Below are 20096 nucleotides of genomic sequence, written 5' to 3'. Positions count from 1 at the left end.
CAGTGAAGGAAACAGTGCCATACTTTGTGTAGTGGCCATGCTGGGTCACTGCACATCAGCTCCCATGAAGTGAATGAGTGCTGAGATACAATATCCCATAAGGGCCACAACACGATGTATGGATCTGTCTGCTTCCAGCTGTTTTTACTGTCTATGGTGGCGCCAAAGATCTGGCTAACAGTTTAATAGCAAACGGATAGGTGTGTGCACCCTAGGGATCTGTTATTGATGACCCATCCTGAAGACAGGCCATCAATAAACCTTGCTCTGAAAACCCCCTTAGGGCATACTTCCAGTTAAGAATAACTTTTGGCATGTTATGGCATTTAGACAAGCCTTGTTACAGTATACGTCATTATGGGTCTGTATTTGTACCTCCTTCTGGTCAGAAAACCAGCGATGCATGGCTGCAGTTTACAGAAGATGTGCTAAGTTATCTAGGCATCTGAATCTGTGTGTAGTTATCAGTACCTAGAACATAGACCTGTTCACTGATACTCGTCCTTATAAACTCCATCTATGCAAAAAGCCACTTATCACTAAAATAAGGCCATTTCCTATAATGGACTGTATTGCAAACAGACTTGAGTTTTTGGCAAGGCCATATTAAACGTACATGCTTCTAGTGCTTACATCCTAAAAAGCCACACTACAACTGCACTGAACAACTATGGAAATAAATAATACAAATAAATAACACATTTTACTAAATAGTTATGCAATTTTATTAAATTTTAATGGGAATCCAAGACACCACTTATATTCTAGTTACATAGTTCATAAGGTTGAAAAAAGACCAGAGTCCATCAAGTTCAACCTATATCCCTAATGAGTCCCTACTGAGTTCTGCTCTGGTGATCTTCTATGTTCAAATACACTTCAAATTTAAGAAAATTCAAGGCACTAGAGATTCCAAATAAAGATGTGGGGGGATGCTTTTTGCACCTGTTTTCGGGCTCATTTTACACAATTTTTTCTATCTTTAAATATTAATCAGGACAGGGACCAGCTCGATGAGTTGGAGCCCTGTTCACATGTATGAAAAATACAACCTATTTTTATTTACTGTAAGATACCCAAAAAGAGGAAAAAATCTGTAATCCTACCAAAAATTTGATGAGTAACATATAATTTAGAAAATGTCACTGTGTGTCCAGAATATGTTCACTCTTATATGGTGTGGGATTATACTGATAATGTTCGCTTTGCCTTTATAAGAATGGTGGTAGTGCAGCTGTTGCTTATACTGAATGCTGTGGAGTATGGGCCGCTGTGCCAGCATAGGGTTGATTTCCATGCCCTCTTTTCAGGGAGTTTCAGTTCATAAAATATTGATGCTAATTGTATAAAGTGGGCTCACTATTTCTTGTAAGGATTATTCTGTATACACTATTAGGAGCTGTGGAATATGTAAATGGTGTAAAGACTTTACACCATTTGTATCAGTAAAGAGATGCAGATAAGTCAACAATTACTGATCATCACAACAGGTTCCCTACTTGGCGTGACGGACACTCGCAGTGTAGTTAAATAATCATATATACCAATTAACCAGTAAGCGCAAAACTCTAAAGAGGGTTTCAGCATGTAAATCTACTGCTCCCAGTAGGACCTAAGCCATGGTTAGGGTATGCTGGGAGTTGTTGTTTCACCCATGATCACTGTAGAACTCACAAGTGACTACAACACTGAAGGGACACAGTCAAACAGAATATACATTAATATCAATAATATCAGTAACTCACAGGTGACACCTACATCTGGTCATGGCAGAGTTTGATGTCGGATATCACTGGTTCCTCACTTTGTCAGCAGATCCTTATCCTGCATATAAAGACAAACATGAATGTACATACATACATACGTACACACATTGGCCCTCATTTACTATTGCAAACCTGACATGTTTTGTCGGGTTGTGTGCCAGAATTTGTGTCAGAATAGAAAAAACAGACTAACTCTCCATTTTACCAAGAAAACCCGAAAAAGGGTCATGGTCATCAGGAAAAGGGGGTGTGGTCAAAAACCAACATATTTACTAACGTTTCCACAGAAAATGTAGTGGATTTGAGCTGAGGAAAACCCTACAGACCAGAGCATGTGTAAAAAAAAGGAAAATGTAGGGAAAAGTGAAAAATGTAGGAAAACCTTAGTAAATACCGTGGAAAAAAAATTGTAGGGAATTAAGACCCACAAAGAAACCTACACTCCACTATTAGTAAATCAGGGCCATTGAGTTATGTATATATATATATATATATATATAGAGATTATATACTGTACCCATATATAAATGATTGCTATTCTGTGCCCCCACAAATTAATTATATACAGTGCCCCCACAAATTAATTATATCCTGTGCCCCCACAAATAAATTATATACTGTGTCCCATAAATTAATTATATACTGTACCCCACAAAATAATTAATTTTACACTGTACCTCCACAAAATAATTATTCACAAAAGAGTTAATTATACGTAATTCCCCCACTGTACCACTGTATAATATACTGACCTCTCCAGTATCTGCTCCCGTACTATCCTCATTTAGTGCTCATCTGGCCTCAGCTGGTCGGACCTACTGCCTAGACAAGGATCCAGGTATGACTATGTAATTACGCTACCAACATCCTACAGATTGAGAGTGGTGGGAATGGGAGCACAGGGAAGGAACCAGTTTGGGGATCCCACTTCTCCCTAATTCTCCAAACTGGCTCTTATTTTAACAACCGACTCCCGTGGACCAGGGATAGCTGAATCCAACCCCTGCTTATATGTTAAAGACAGATTACCCTGGGACATCATCTATTACCCAATGTCTATTATACTGTCACATTAGAAAAAAAACAGAATCATTCTGCAGTCAGTCCAATTTGATTAGAGATGTGAAAGGTAGAATGACTCCCACATACATACAGCAAAAAATACTGTTGTTTTCCTTCAGTAGCATTATGGTTGCCATAGGAACCTTAAACAAAAGAAAGAGAACAGGCTCTATAACATACACATGGTTTTATTATTCCTCTCTTTGTATGACAATACAGTGCATGTCACTTAAAGAAACCACTAAGAACATGACCTCATTGATGCACTGCCATGTATGTGCCCTGCATCATTATTGATTACTGATTTTTAAAAAAGCTTGGGAAATTATTATTTTTATTATTATTTTTTTACATTTTATGTTATATGAATCCATTTTACAACCCATTCAGATCTAAATCTACTTTCTGCAGTTTCCTGTTACTGAGGACTGGCCAATCAGAAAAACAGTCATTGACATGAATGGTACAATACCCACCCTTCTCACAGCTAAAGCGTACCTTCCTTTTCAACAAAAAATGATAAAAATAATAATAATTCCCAAGCCTTTACCTGGTAAATGTTTTGGAGTTCCAGAACCATAGATTTTCACTGTTGTGTTATTATTTTCCAGCTGTCACCTTCAATTTAATGCCACCTCTCTCTGCAGTTTTTCAGTGGGCATGAACTTCTCTGCCAGCAGTGCTCTCCTACTGGTCACTTCCCATACTGTCCATGGCTATAATTGTTAGGCCAGATTTCCACACAGGTTTTTTCTGTCTTTTTTTTTTTTTTTAAGTGCCACTGCAGTTTTTGAGCCAAAGTGTATTCAAAGGGAATGGGAAATATAAAGGACTTATATTTCTATATTCTACTGGATCCACTTCTGACTTTGGCTCAGAACTGCAGTGGCAGTATTCAAAACCGCCATAAAAAATCTGTGTGAAAACCTAGCCTTATAGTGGCTTTTCAATTGCTATATAATTGGCTCTGAGTGTTCTGAATCTTTTTAGCATGATGAGTTTAAAAACAAATTGCATACTATTTAGAGCACAAAAAGTCATTTTAACACAAAATATCACATATATGGGCAAAGGTAATTGCAATCAACTATACAAGAAGCTATTTGACCACAATAAAGCAGGAGCTGGCTTACTTGCAGCTGCAGAGATTCTGTAGCTTCAAGCAGAGGCACTGGATGTATGAGCAGACAGGAGCAGCCTGGTATAAGCATTGCCTCTTCCTCACTCACTGAAGACCTGGAGTCATCTGTTACTAGAGGCAGACTAAGCCTGACAACAGGCAATGAACTGCAAGTTCAGTGGAAATAAGAAACCTTAGGCTAGGTTCACACTACGGAAATACCGCCTGCAACTCCGCTTTGAAATTGCAGGCAGAAATTCCGTTTATTAAAATGTATAGTATAGGGAATGGGTTTCCGTTCACAAATTCACACTACGGAAAATCCGCTTGAAAATTTCCGCCTGAAGAATGGTGTTGCTCATTCTTCAGGCGGAAATGCTCACGGAACACATTGCAGTCTATTGGAGAATGCAGTGTCCGCGCGGTAATTTTCTGCCCAGAGATTTCGCAATGTGAACCTAGAATTAGGACTGAAATTTTAGACACGTTTGTTTGGGATGAGAACCTTTTTATTAAATGCTTTTAAACAATCAGATGAGTAGAGTTGTGTGAAAAGTTACTGTCCATTTATGTTCCGTGGCTTTATTTTTGCTTTTGTTGATACTTAGGTACAGATTTTTGCAGTCAGTTCTATGTGTCTTGGCATTTAGTGATTGACAGGAATTCCAATGTTTAACCCCTTAAGGATGCATGGTACACCCCCTTTCCCGAGTCTTTAAGGACTGAGGGCGTACCTGTACACCCTCATCCTGCTAACGGGGTTTAAACCGTTTTCACGAGCGGAGAACGGGTTAAACCCTGTAGGGCCTGGCATTAACCCTTTAGACGCCTCGATCAAAGTTGATTGCGGTATCTAAACTGAAAGTTAAACTATCCCGGCAGCTCAGTGAAGCTGATTGGGACTATAGTGACAGAATCACGATGTCCCGATCAGCTTACTGGACGACGGGAGGGTCCTCACCTGCCTCCTTGTTGTCTGATCGGCGATCTACTGATCCACGCAGCAGGCTAGAGCAGCAGAGTGCTGGTAATACTGATCATTGCTATGCTATGACACAGCATTGAACAGTGTATGCAATCTAAAGATTGCATGGTATAGCTCCCTAAGGGGGCTAAAAAAAAAGGTAAAAAGTGGTTAAAAATAAGAGAATAACTGTGAATAAGCCACTGGCCCTAATAAATCACCCCCCTTTTCCTATTTTTTAAATAAAATAATGTAATAAAAAAAATAATCATATGTGGTACCGCCATGTGCGTAAATGTCCGAACTATGAAAATATAAGGTTAGCTAAACCTCACGGTCGATGGCCTACACGTAAAAAAAATATCAAAGTCCAAAATTGTGAATTTTTGGTCACTTCATATACCATAAAAATATTAATAAAAACGATCAAAAAGTCCCATCAAAACAAAAAATGGTACCGATAAAAACTACAGCGCAAAAAATAAGCCCTCATATAGCCCCAAATGTTGAAAAATAAAAAAGTTATAGGGGTCAGAAGATGACAATTTTAAACATACTAATTTTGGTGCATTTAGTTATAATTTTTTGTAGTAAAATAAATAAAACCTACATAAATTGGGTATCCCTGAAACCGTATGGACCTACAGAATAAAGATAATGGGGGAGATTTATCAAAGCTTTCTATGTCCCGCATCAATATAGACCAAACTACAGAGGGTTAGGCCGGTCTATTGTGCGCTTAATTTATGAAAAGGTGCATGGCTCTTGATAAATTCTGTGCACAGACTTCGGGATCTATGCTTTAGACTGTATTTAAACCTGCTCCAGCATGGTCTGACATTTCGGTGTACTTTCAGCCGATGCGACTTGTCGCTGAAAGGTCGCTTTTGATAAATTCAGCACCAATGCATTTTTCCATCTAAAATAGACTAGAATGTATCATGTTCTAAAAATCCTCTAAAGCAAAAGTCGCTAAAAAGTCACATATATTTAGACTGCGACTTTCTGTGCAACAAATTTTGACAGGAAAAATTAGTCTAAATCCTTTGATAAATATCCCCCAATGTGTCATTTGTACCAAAAAATGCACTGCATAGAATCGAAAGCCCAAAAAATTAGCAAAATGTCATTTTTTCTTTTCATTTCATTCCACATATAATATTTTTATTTTTTTCCAGCAGATTATGTTATAAAATAAGTAATGCCATTACAAAGTACAATTGGTGATGCAAAAAACAAGCCCTTATATGGCTCTGTAGGTGCAAAATTGAACGTATTAGGATTTTTAGAAGATAAGGAGGAAAAAACGAAGATTGTTTTGAGTCCTTAAGGTGAAAATGGCCTGAGTCCTTAAGGGGGTTAATATTCCATCTGTGCCAAAGTCTATAGATGATATAGCTTTAAAAATTGAGCATTCTCATTCAGTTGAACTTATTCCAATTTCTTGCCTTTTAATAAGTCTTTCAGTTTATGTAGTAAGGTAGCTATCTCATATCTATTAAGATCAAACTGGTAATACCAACAATACATTAAAAGCTTATTTGTATTCATAAACTATTAGGAAGTGTTAAAATCCCTCTGTGTATGTCACCAGAGAATGGCTTTCAGAGATCGTGTACAACGACATAACAAAAAATGATTTCTGTCAATTTTCTCTTTTTCCTCCTAGACCCAAAACATCATGTATGACATGATCTCCGATTTGAATGAAAGAAGTGAAGACTTTGAGAAGAGGATTGTTGTCTTAGAGACAAAGCTGGAGACACTAATTGGTAGTATTCAAGCTCTCCCTGGACTGATTAGTCAGGCAATCAGCCAACAGCAAAGGGACTTGGTGGAAACTCAGCTGCAGAACTATGACAAGCATGTAGCATACAGCATGGAACAATCGCGGTCTGTGTCACGGAGGCGACGGTCTTCATCCACAGCACCTCCAACTTCATCAGAAAGTAGCTAGAAGGGAATATGTTAACCAAAAAAGACTTTTTGCCATCATATGGTCAATATTTTAGCTTTTATTGTAAAGCCCTATGGTTCTAATCAGTGTTATCTGGGTTCTGATGTCAGAATCGTAGAAACCTGAACATAACATTTTAGGCCAAATAGAGTGAGAACTCTTTTTATTTCTTTCAGATGCACAGTGAATGCACCTATCATTGCTATATAGATTGTTTCTCTGTTTCACTAACTTTTTATTCATGCACTTCAAACAAACTTTACTACTATATAGTATAATAAAATATTAATTTCTGAACATAATTGTATGGTCACTTCTGTTCATACAATGGGTTCTGCTTATATTAGGCAAGTTTATTGAAATAACCAAGTGATATGTACCAATGTGATTTTTATAAAATTATTTATTTATGAATTTAAAAAAAGTAGGATGAGAGCCACAAAGGCTTAGTTATTTTTTTTAACCGTATAACAATATAAAATAATAAATGCATAAATACATTATATTACCTTTAGACCTTGCCTTAAGATATATAGCATAGTTCTTGGTTGTAGATTTATCCAGGCTTGAATAAAAGTTTATGTTTTTCAATTGTTTCATTTTTTTAAATAAAATTGATATATATGATGCTAGTCATTGTCTTTCCATAAGAGGTTTGTAGTGTGTGTCATGTTATTTTTACTGTTGATGGTAATGTACCGGGCTGCTATCAGGAATTTCTAATTACCAGGGCCCAATGGAACCTTCCAACATTAACAGACTGTTATTTTATCTGTTCGGATATTTTATCCAACTGTATTGGCACACTGTATACGGTTACCAGGTAAGACACAGCGGTCGGCACTACTGTTATAAAAATACTTCGGTGTTCGCTTCTAACCCTGGTGTCCTGCGCTATGGAATTTTATTGCACCGAATAAAGACACAGTCTGCACCCTCCAAGAGACTCCGACTCGTAAGTGCCCCCCCTCTTATTGTCACAATCACACCCTATTGGTCCAGCCAAGACATTAGAGAGAGTGTGATGGTGCAAGGGTTAAAGCCGTCAGGCCTCTGGGTATCCACTACTAGTCCCAGCAAGTCACCAAATTAACCCTTAGATAAACGTGTTTCCACCAGAGCTGCCTTCAGAAAGGTGAGCTCATATATTTAGAGATCAAAGGCCAGAGCTGATTAATTCAACATTTAAACTGATAAAAGGTATCACAGTGCTATGCATAAAAATAAACAAATGACATACAGTTACAAAAATATATAAAAGAGTTTGGCAAGACAAGTTCAGAAAACAAAAAATGAAGTTCTTACAGCATGATGGTATAGCCCTCCTTGGGAATGAGAGTCCAGCTCTTGTCAGCTTTTTGCACCGCCTTGAACAACAGTTGAGTCCAGCATTTTAAGTCTCCAAATTCTTTGGAGGGAAACTCCATTCCCCCCCTCCTCTCTGATCCCACCAGGTGGGGCATCTCTCTTCCTGACCCCTTATCTCTTTGATTATATGAAGAGACCAGAGTACATGACTTCAAAGGAGATACCAAACAAACATCCAGACCCCCCAATAAAATGCAATACACAAAAAACAAAGGATACACTGTCTGAATGACCCCTCACCCATGTCTTATAAAACACATGTATGTTTCCATAATCAGGCCTTGGGCCTGACACTTATGGACACTGTATACAGGAATAACGAAGTAAGTGGTGATGCACTTAGCAATAGTATTTAATATGGAGAATGTTGAGATAAGTATCACTTTACGATATCTTCCAAGTTAAATTTTACCTATCAGATCCCACACAAAAAAAATAGTTATTCAGTTACTCTGTACCTAATCCTGACCATGTCCGTCTAATTTTATGCCTCTATCACCTATATTTAATATAAAAATACCTCTTTTCCTTAGCTCACAGGGTTAGAAATTCTCTAAGGGGAAGGGAGCTGGTCCCTCCCTGGTGGTGGGAGGGGATTGGTGTGTCTGCTTATGAAGCCTTGTCCATGAGTCATCTCATGTCCATGACTCATGTACAAGCTGATGCTGCTGCAGGAAAAGTTAGTGTCCCAATAGGTATGGGGACCCCTAGTGGTGGGATTTTCAGGAGCCATTTCTTTATTAAATATTTAAAAAATTTTAAACAACCATATTACAATAGGTCATTCTTAGAATGCGTTTTAGGCTCTGTCACACCAGAGCTTTCGTCATGCCTGACATAGCCGAAACGTGTTGCAAAAATAGAGAATATGAAGCTTTTAACAATCCTCTGACTGTGTTGAAATATATAGCTGTAACAGCACGCTAGAAGTGGGATATTTCCTTGGCAGGGTTCTGGTGTTTCTGATGTTCCTGCTAAAAGTGCAAAGGCTACATGAAATATTTGCCAAACCCACCGTACTTCCAGCTTAAGACCCAACCAAAAGAGATCAAGTACAGTTTAAACACATGGGCCCTATCTAGAGATTGGTGGTGGTCTGAACACCCAGGCCTTGACGATCAAAACTTTTGGGAAAGTAACTCTTTAAGATATTTATAGAATGGCATGGAGTAAAGCATAATAAATTGCTCTAAAAAATAAAGGGAACACTAAGATAACACATTCTAGATCTGAAAGAATGAACTAATCGTGTGAAATACTTCCGTCTTTGCATAGTTGAATCTGCTGACAACAAAATCACACAAAAATTATCAATGGAAATCACATTTATCAACCCATGGAGGTCTGGAGATGGAGTCACACTCAAAATCAAAGTGGAAAACCACACTACAGGCTGATCCAACTTTGATGTTATGTCCTTAAAACAAGTCAAAATGAGGCTCAGTAGTGTGTGTGACCTCCACGTGCCCGTATGACCTCCCTACAATGCCTGGGCATGCTCCTGACGAGGTTGCGGCAGGTCTCCTGAGGGATGTCCTCCCAGACCTGGACTAAAGAATCCACCAACTCCTGGACAGTGTGGTGCAAGACATGCTGTCCGAGATGTGCTCAATCGGATTCAGGTCTGAGGAACGGGCGGGCCAGTCCATAGCATCAATGCCTTCCTCTTGCAGGAACTTCTGACACACTCCAGCCACATGAGGTCTAGCATTGTCTTGCATTAGGAGGAACCCAATGCCAACTGCAGCAGCATATGGTCTCACAAGGGGTCTGAGGATCTCATCTCGGTACCTAATGGCAGTCAGGCCATCTCTGGCAAGCACATGGAGGGCTGTGCGTCCTCCCCCCCCCCCCCAAGAAATGTCACTCCACACCATTACTGACCCACCACCAAACCAGTCATGCTGGAGGATGTTGCAGGCAGCAGAACATTCACCACGGCGTCTCCAGACTCTGTCACGTCTGTCACATGTGCTCAGTGTGAACCTACTTTCATCTGTGAAGAGCACAGAATGCCAATCTTGGTGTTTTCTGGCAAATGCCAAATGTCCTGCACAGTGTTGGGCTGTAAGCACAACCCCCACCTGTGGATTGGAGTACCGCCCTCTTGGAGTCTGTTTCTGACCGTTTGAATGGACATATGCACATTTGTGGCCTGCTGGAGGTCATTTTGCAGGGCTCTAGCAGTGCTCCACCTACAAAGGCAGAAGTGGCGGTCCTGCTGCTGAGTTGTTGCTTTCCTACAGCCTCCTCCACATCTGATGTACTGGCCTGTCTCCTGGTAGCGCCCCCATGCTCTGGACACTACACTGACAGACACAGCAAACCTTCTTGCCACAGCTCGCATTGATGTGCCATCCTGGATGAGCTGCACTACCTGAGTCACTTGTGTGGGTTGTAGACTCCGTCTTATGCTACCACTTGAGTGAAAGCACCGCCAGCATTCAAAAGTGACCAAAATATCAGCCAGGAAGCATAGGAACTGAGAAGTGGTCTGTGGTCACCACCTGCATAATGACTCCTTTATTGGGGGTGTCTTGCTAATTGCCTATCATTTCCACCTGTTGTTTGTTCCATTTGCACAAAAGCATGTGAAATTGATTGTCAATCAGTGTTGCTTCCTGAGTGGACAGTGTGATTTCACAGACGTGTGATTGACTTGTTTTTGAGCAGTGTAGTTTTCTCCATACACATTAAATACCCCAACATGCCAATGCCAAAAAAGTTGTAAAAAGTACTCAATATATTTCTGTTTCTGCAGCCTGAAAAATTGCATAGTAAGCAGCCAGAAGTTCTTGTTCCTGCCATTATGTTGGTCACTTCCCAACCCATTTCAAAGTACTTATTATCCACCATTTTTATCATGGAAAGCTTATATCAGTGTGGTGATACATATCATGTAAGGCTCCTTTCACACTCTAAAATCACTCCATTTTAAAGATCCGTTCGAAGTTCTGTCTGAAAATCGGCTGTAAAACGTCAGTTACAAAATCCTATACAGCCGTTAGAAAATCCCATTATAGTCTATGGGATTTTTACATTATCCTTTTTAACCCGTTATAGCCCGTTATTACTAACAACCGTTATTTTGTGACGGAAGATAGTGTATGCACAATTTTAAATGTATACATTTTCCTGCATGTAGTTATGATTTTTTCCAGAAGTATGACAAAATCAAACCTTTATAAGTAGGGTATCATTTTAATTGTATGAACCTACAGAATAAAGAGAAGGTGTCATTTTTACCCAAAAAAATGTACTGTGTAGAAACGGAAGCCCTAACGGAAGTTACTAAATTGCGTTTTTTTCTTCAATTTTGTCACACGATGATTTTTTTTTTGCCCTTTTGACGTAGATTTTTGGGTAAAATGACTGATATCATTAAAAGTAGAATTGGTGGTGCAAAGAATAAGCCATCATATGGATTGTTAGGTGCAAAATTGAAAGGGTTATGATTTTTTTAAAAGGTAAGGAGGAAAAAACAAAAGTGCAAAAACGGAAAAACCTTCCATTCCCAAGGGGTTAAGGACTGAGGGCGTACAGGTACGCCCTGCGTTTCTCCGGTCCCCGCCGCTTGCCGTGCGAGGACCGGACCGGAATGCGTGCTAAGATCGTTTAGCAGGCATCCCGGCATATCGCCGAGGGGGGGTCCTGAGGATCCCCCATATCAGCGATCGCAGCAGATCGCCAGTAATTACTAAGCGGCGATCTGGGGCGATTCCGGGTTATCTGGGTCACATGTGACCCGATGATCCATATAAGGATGATGTTCAGTGGTGTAATATACACCACCAATCATCATCCGTACTGTACTGGGAGGTGGCAGTGTTGCCACCCCCCAGTACAGCTGTGTTTGGGCGGCCGTAGTGACCGCACCAATCACGGCAGTATGGGGAGGTGGGAAGTGGATGAAGGAACATGTTGCTCCGTTTTGCCCACCATAATTTTGAGATCTGGTGTGCAGGACGGAGCCCCGTGCTGCCATCTTCCCCCTCATGGCACAGAAAGCAATCAGGGACAGTTTAGATTAGGTAGAGACAGGTTAGGAGTTAAAAAACAATATATGTTATTCATTTTTTTAACAGCGTAGCATCTGTAGGTGTCCGCAGGTCCGTAGCACCCTTAGCTGCCTGACCCCGGCCCTACAGGGTCACTGCGGTCTGCCCCCAGCTTTTTTATTGGCGCAGATCTTTTTTTTTCAGCGTACCATCTGTAGGTGTCTGCAGGTCCACAGCACCTTTAGCTGTGTGACCCCGGCTCTACAGGGTCACTGCAGTCTGTCCCCAGCGTTTTTGGTGGCAAAAAAACTTTTTTCTTTGCTAAATGTGTGGCCGAGTCCTCTTAGCTATGAAAGAGCGGTCCGCCACCGTTAGTTAAAGCCCACCCACCACTAATCAGTCCCGTAGAACTGATCACCATTTTTTCTGTTGCGAAAGCGCTTTTTTGGCGATTAAAGCGTCTTTTTTATTTAATTTTTTGCACCTATAGGGGGTACGTGCCACCAGTAGCAGGCCTGTGCTGTGTGGACGGACTGTACCTGTTTGTGCGGCCTGCCCCACCGCTGTCAGTGATTTATCACTGATCAGCGTTTTTTTGGGGGAAAAAGAGATGCCACCGTGCACGGCCGGAAACCTTCCCTGCTTCTGACCCTGTGCCCCATGCTAGTATGAGTCCCCCTGGCGCTCATACTAGTCAAGCCCCCCAGCCAAGTTTACTGGTGCCCTGTACCGGCGAACTTTTCTGGACTCAGCCAGCGGACCACTAGCCAGTGATTCCTGAGTTTGGCGACTCAGGAATCAAGATTGACATCGTCGGGTTCACTGAAATGGACTATTTCAGTTTTTTTTTTCAGTGATGACTTTGTCAATCTGATGGTTGACCAAACAAACCTGTATGCCCAACAGTTCGTCGATGCAAACCCGGGCTCATTTTTAGCTAGACCCAATGAATGGTACCAAGTCAATTCAGACGAAATGAGGACCTTTTGGGGCCTCGTACTGCATTTGGGTCTAGTAAAAAAAAAATGTGTTAGGCAATACTGGAGGGAGACCCCGCTCTACAGTATGGCCATGACATGTCCCAAGCTAAAGGCCATCTGGAAATGTTTGCATTGTGCTGATAATGTGGAATGTCCCGCGTATGACCGCCTGTGATCCCGCGTATGACCGCCTATAAAATCAGGCCGGTCATCAATCACTTCGGGGCCAAATTTTGGGAGGCCTATGTCCCTGTGCGGGAAGTTGCTATTGATGAGTCTCTCTTAAGGGGAGTTTCACACTTCCATGGAGCACTACATTTTTTATCCTTTTCCCTCATTTTAATTCCCTAGAATTATACTCCAAAGTACCAGTCCACAATACATTGTCTTCCAAATTTTAAAACCAACCCTCCCCCCAAAAAAGCAAACCCCAAACCTCTTTCCCAATACCCCTGATAATATCTTTTTTTTCCCCCCAAGAAAATGGGTCATGGGACTGAGTCAACAGCATTGGGGGTTTGCAGTTGCCTCAAATGCGCAGCGCTCTCCTGAGCGGGGTGCGCATTTGAGGTGCCAGGTTAGGGACCGCCACACACATCACATTCCCAGAATGATGATTCAGAGTATAGGGGTTTAGGGCGGGCATCATTTTTACTTTTGGCTATACTCTGGGTCATCATTATGGGAAAATAATTAGCATATCAGTACTAAAATTGCAATTTTCATCCCCCCCCCCCATAGTACACTTCATCCATTCCTGGAAAATAAATTTAGGGAATACCTGTCTGTTCCAAATCTCCACTTCCCCCCTATACATCTTCCCTAGGGGGTGTACTGTTTGTAATAAGCTCACATGTGGGTGTTCCTTTCTTGTAATTTCCTCTGAATGTATGTAACCGTTAGGTCCGTAAGAAACATTGGTCTCAAATGCGGAGAGCTCTCCCTCATGAGCTCTGTCGTATTTCCAGGCGACAATTCGGAGTCATATGTTAGTTGTTTCCAGAAAGATGAAGCAGAGCATAGGTTGAAAATTGCAATTTTCAAAAGCTACCCTTCATCCATTCCTGGAAAATAAATTTAGGAAACACCCGTGTGTTCAAAATGTCCTCTTTACCCCTATACCCATTCCTCAGGTTGGGTACTTTCTGTAATGGTGTCACATGTGCGTGTTTCATTTTTGTATTTTCCTCTGAATGTATGTAACCGTCAGCTACTGATATGCCATAGGCCTCAAATGCAAACAGACCTCTATGATTTCTGAGCCTTGTTGTGCGCCCGCCCCATATATGAATGTGTTTCCATAGTCAGGAGAAAAATCCCTCCAAAATTTGTAACCCGATTTCTCCCATTACCCCTTGTGAAAATGTAAAAAATTGGGTAACCCCAGCATTTTAGTGTAAAAAAGTCAAATTTTTCAATTTACTGCTTACTGTTCAAAAAACCTGTGAGTTGTAAGTACTTACTGTACCCCTTGTTACCCTCCTTGAGGGGTGTAGTTTCAAAATTGTGGTCACTTGCCTGGATTTTTTTATTTTTTATTTTATGTCAGATCCTCAACCATTGCAGTGCAAAGCACCACTTTAGGCCTCAAATCTCATCGGTGCTGTCTCACTCCTAAGCCCTGTTTTGCACCCACATAGTGCTTTACCACCATATATGGGGTATATCCTTATTCTGGAGAAATTGGATTACAAATTTTGTGAAGCTTTTTTCTCTTCTTGTGAAACGAAAACATTTTTGGTCAATACCAGTAATTTAGTATTAAAAATAAAATGTTTCACTTTTACTGCCTACTGTTCAAAAAACCTGTGAGGTGTAAGTACTCACTGTAACCCTTGTTACATTTCTGGAGGGGTCTAGTTTCCAAAATGTGGGTTGTTTCTGCTGTACTGACATCATGGGAGGTTTGAAAATGCACATGGCCCCCGACTTCAATTTCAGCAAAATTCTCTCTCCAAAAGTCCAATGGCGCTCCTTCTGTTCTGAGACCTGTAGCGCGCCAGCAGAGCACTTAACGTCCACATATGGGACGTTTTCTTAATCGGGAGAAATTGGGGTCCGTTTTCTCATAGTACACCAAGTGGAAATGAAAAATTTGGAGTAACACCATAATTTTAGTGTTAAAAATCTAATTTTCCATTTTCACGTCCAACTTCAACGCAAAGTCGTCAAGCACCTGTGAGATGTTAAGGCTCACTATACCCCTTGTTACGTTCCTTGAGGGGTGTAGATTCCAAAATAGTATGCCATGTGGGGTTTTTATGCTGTTCTGGCACCCTGGGGACTTTCTAAATGCAACAGGCCCCCCAAAAACCATTTCAGCAAAATTCTCTTCCAAAAAGCCAAATTTTGCTCCTTCTCTTTTGAGCATTGTAGTGCGCCAGCAGAGCCCTTATTGTCCGTACATGGGGCGTTTTCTTAAATGGGAGAAATTGGGCTTCAAATTTTGGGGTCCATTTTCTCCTTTTACCCTTTGTGAAAAAGAAAAATTGGGGGTAACACCATCATTTAGTATTAAAGATCAAATTTTCCATTTTCATGTCAAACTTCAAAGCAAAGTCGTCAAACACCTGTGAGGTGTTAAGGCTCACTATACCCCTTGTTATGTTCCTTAGGGGGTGTAGTTTCCAAAATAGTATGCCATGTGGGGTCATTTTACTGTTCTGGCATCATGGGGGCTTCCTAAATGCAACATGGCCCCCATAAAGTATGACAGCAAAATTTGTTTAAAAAAATCTCACAGTTTCTCTTTCACTCTTGAGCCTTGTTGTGAGCCCATAGAGCACTTTATGTCGACATATGAGGTATTTCCATACTCAAGAGAAATTGGGCTACAAATTTTGGGGGGCTCTCTCTCCTTATACCACTACTAAAATGAAAAAAATGGGGCTACAAGAACATGTTAGTGTAAAAAAAATGCAGATTTTCATTTTCTCCTCCACTTTGCTGCTATTCTTGTGAAATACCTAAAGGGTTAACAAACTTTCTGAATGTTATTTTGAATACTTTGAGGGGTGTAATTTCTATTATGGGGTCATTTATTTATTTCTCACAGAAAGGCCCCTCAAATCCACTTCAAACTTAACTGGTCCCTGAAAAATTGAGATTTTGAAATTTTCATGAAAATTTTGGAAATTGCTACTATACTTTGAAGCCCTCTTATGTCTTCAAAAAGTCAAAACATGTCAACTTTCTGATGCCAACATAAAGAAGACATTGTATTTGTGAATCAAAATAACATTTATTTGGAATACATTTATTTATTTGGAATAAAAAATGTTTGGAATAAAATTTATTTACAAGCAGAGAGTTTCAAAGTTAGAAAAATGCAACATTTTCATGAAATTTTTGGATTTTTCACCAAGAAAGGATGCAAGTAACGACCAAAATTTACCACTATGTTAAAGTAGAATATGTCGGAATAAAAATAAACTGTAAAAGCATCTAGAATTATTAATGCATTAAGTGACAGTGGTCAGATTTGCAAAAAAGGGCTAAGTCCTTAAGGTTAAAAAGGGCTCAGTCCTTAAGGGGTAAAAAAGGCCTCTGAAAAATGACAGAAGCGATCTTCATGGTTGCTATAGGCAACTGCACCACTCTAAATAAAGATAAATCTCCCCCATTGTGATGATATAATTTTAAATACATAACCATAATTTTATAATTTTTATAGGAGAATCCCTTTCAGGATGTTTTGCACCTACATTTCTTTCTATGACTTTAGATGTGGAGTGGCATGGAATGACTGTTGCCAGGCTTCTTTCTCCTTTCTCTGTTATCAGTTCAGTGCCAGCTCAGTTCTGTACTAAACAACTGGGTCATTTCTGACAGACAGGAATCTAACGATTCATAATGTAACAATCACAGTCTTTTTAATGGATATGACTAGTAAGATTGCTCAGATCTTTAGCTCAAGACAGGATTTCTAGGTTGTAGAAGAGTATAGAAGACTTTTCAGGACTAGAAAGTCACCGACTATGAACCAAGGTCTAATCTGTATCACACTGGATTCTCAAGGAGGTTTATGGCCCAGGTAACAGAAGCCATAAATATAGTGTGAAGAGAGCCTTATTCAACAAAGTCCTTATTTGCAAATACGGCATTTAATACATTTTTTTGTATAGGTATTTGTAAGGACTGGATCCTTAATGTGCTTCTAGGGTTTTCTAAAACTGTAGCTGTCCAGATTACTAAGTACCCACTAATTCTGTCTATTATTTTTTATAGGCCTGTGCACAATACCTGCTCAGATTGCTGGCTTGGTAACCAACTTCCTAAAATACAGTTGCATCTCCCCCTTCCAACAGAGACAGAGATCATGTGACACTTTGTTCTGGCTTTCCTTGTCCTGTCTCGTGTCCTTGTCTTGTAAGCCACACCCTTTCTGGTGTCATTCCGACAAACCACGCCCAATTTCTGACATCATCCAACCAAGCCCCCGCCCGCTGTTAAAGCTCAATAAAGCCACGCCTTCTTCTGACATCATACTGGCAGGTCACACCCCATTGCTGGGAAATGTAGTTTTAATAGGGTTTGCAGGATGAAGGAGATGAGAGAAAATGGACCAGAGTGACCAGAGGAGGATGGAGCATCCACATGAAAGTACATTCCACACTATGGCCAGCGTTTATTATTGTAGGTGTAAGTGAAGCATTAGGTTAGAGGTATTGTGAACCTCATATGCATTGTATGAGGTCATGAGAGTGTATATCTCCTTTTTTACATGAATCATTTCTTATATCTTTTGATATCTATTTATATTTAATGATTGGTTTTTGTATCTATTGTATTTGCATGCACCCACTGGTGAGATTAGAGAACTTGTAAAACCTCATGTATATATTGCATTTCTTTGACATGAGGTTATAGGAATTTATATGGAACATATTGAATTTTTCTCACAGTGGTAATAATTTTAAATTTTTGTCTGCTATTTGGTATATGCCTACAACATCAGTTACAAGGTATAATGTTGCATCATCATAGGGGTACTATATATAGCTATTAGGGATATATGAGCTTAGGAAGTGGACAGACGTAGTTTTGAAGTGGGGGCGCCTCCTCCACTGCTAGGTAGGGGCAGGCTTCTTCTATAGGAGATAGTGTCAGGGATAGAATATATTGGTGTTATATTGCTTATTCATCCCTACTATTCATCCCCACTTCAGCTCCTTGTATCAACAAAGCGGGAGACAACTGTATGCCACTCCTGCAGTAACGTGAGTCTATATTTACAAAACATCTCTTTTATACTCACCAATCCTTGTCATCTGTAGAACTCATCATAATCCACAGAAAAACGGCAGCACCAAAAAAGAAGCTGTAGCGGAGTGCTAGCACCAGAGCCTAGGTCCGCGGCTCACTGGATGCACACAATAAAAAGGCCGCAGCACCTCCTTTGGCAAAACAAATAAAACATAATGTAAATCCACATTTATTGATTGCAAATAATGTGCAGTGAATAATGTTGAACATAACGACTTGCAGGAGCAGCAGGGGTTAACAGGTGTACAATTATATATAAAACACATATTAAACACATATTAAGGTCCTACAGGGTTGTCCCTGGCTTGGTGCCGTACTCCGGTTTCATGCCTGTAGTCACAACATACATGTTGCTGATGTGCCACCCCCCTTGCTATATCCACCACACTACGTCCGATCACTTGCCACTATCTTATCTGCAGTGCTTAACATGCGGCCCTTATCCAAGATGGCGCCGTGAACCTCTTACGCATAGTGTGCATCCGCAAACTCTTCTGACAGGCCGGGATGCCTGTGTGGACCGACGTCACTTCCAGGACGCCGCAATCTCACGTGGAACACACGGAGATGCTGGTGAGTTAAATACAGAAGCCATGTGGACCTTAATATGTGTTTAATATGTGTTTTATATATAATTGTACACCTGTTAACCCCTGCTGCTCCTGCAAGTCGTTATGTTCAACATTGTTCACTGCACATTATTTGCAATCACTAAATGTGGATTTACATTATGTTTTATTTGTTTGCTGTGTACCACTTATACAGTTACTGATACCAGGCGCCTATAATTATGTGTATTTTGGGTGTGTTATTTATGGTGAGTCCGGATAAGGCAACCTTAACCCACTATCTAACAGACCACATACTGCTTTAATTATGTCATTATGTGATGATGTCACTAATTGCTCACCCCATATATTGTTTCACTGTGATTCACTTTGTTGCTTGACCATGACCGTGCGAGACGGCCGAAACGTCGCTCTGGCATTTTTATGCTGAATAAAAGCTACACTTTTTGCCAAAGGAGGTGCTGCTGCCTTTTTATTGTGGGAACTCATTATATGGATTTAAATGATCTCACCCTTATGGGATGCATCATAAATCTTTTTGATATGTTATACTATGCTGGTTACTGTTACGCCGAGCGCTCCGGGTCCCCGCTCCTCCCCGGAGCGCTCGCTTCACTCTCTCCGCTGCAGCGCTCCGGTCACGTCCTCTGACCCGGGGCGCTGCGATCCCGCTGCCAGCCGGGATGCGATTCGCGATGCGGGTAGCGCCCGCTCGCGATGCGCACCCCGGCTCCCCTACCTGACTCGCTCCCCGTCTGTTCTGTCCCGGCGCGCGCGGCCCCGCTCCCTAGGGCGCGCGCGCGCCGGGTCTCTACGATTTAAAGGGCCACTGCGCCGCTGATTGGCGCAGTGGTTCCAATTAGGGTAATCACCTGTGCACTTCCCTATATTACCTCACTTCCCTTGCACTCCCTTGCCGGATCTTGTTGCCTTAGTGCCAGTGAAAGCGTTCCTTGTGTGTTCCTTGCCTGTGTTTCCAGACCTTCTGCCGTTGCCCCTGACTACGATCCTTGCTGCCTGCCCCGACCTTCTGCTACGTCCGACCTT

At 40.9% G+C, this 20096-nt stretch overlaps 1 protein-coding gene across 2 annotated transcripts in view; it reads left to right on the top strand.

Moving 5' to 3' along the window:
- The window catches only part of KCNN2 (potassium calcium-activated channel subfamily N member 2), a 245827-nt gene extending 238326 nt beyond the window's left edge, over window positions 1-7501 (top strand). For both annotated transcript variants that reach the window (XM_056537445.1, XM_056537446.1), the window contains one exon: window positions 6582-7501. In XM_056537445.1, the coding sequence (XP_056393420.1) occupies window positions 6582-6869 (288 nt within the window). In that variant the 3' untranslated portion in view covers window positions 6870-7501. The remainder of the gene's footprint in view (window positions 1-6581) is intronic.
- Window positions 7502-20096: the final 12595 nt, after the last annotated feature.

This window comes from Hyla sarda, chromosome 1 (assembly GCF_029499605.1).
Source record: "Hyla sarda isolate aHylSar1 chromosome 1, aHylSar1.hap1, whole genome shotgun sequence".
Lineage (NCBI taxonomy): Eukaryota > Metazoa > Chordata > Amphibia > Anura > Hylidae > Hyla > Hyla sarda.
Note: the sequence above shows the minus strand (reverse complement) of the source record. Positions and strands in the feature narration are given on the sequence as shown.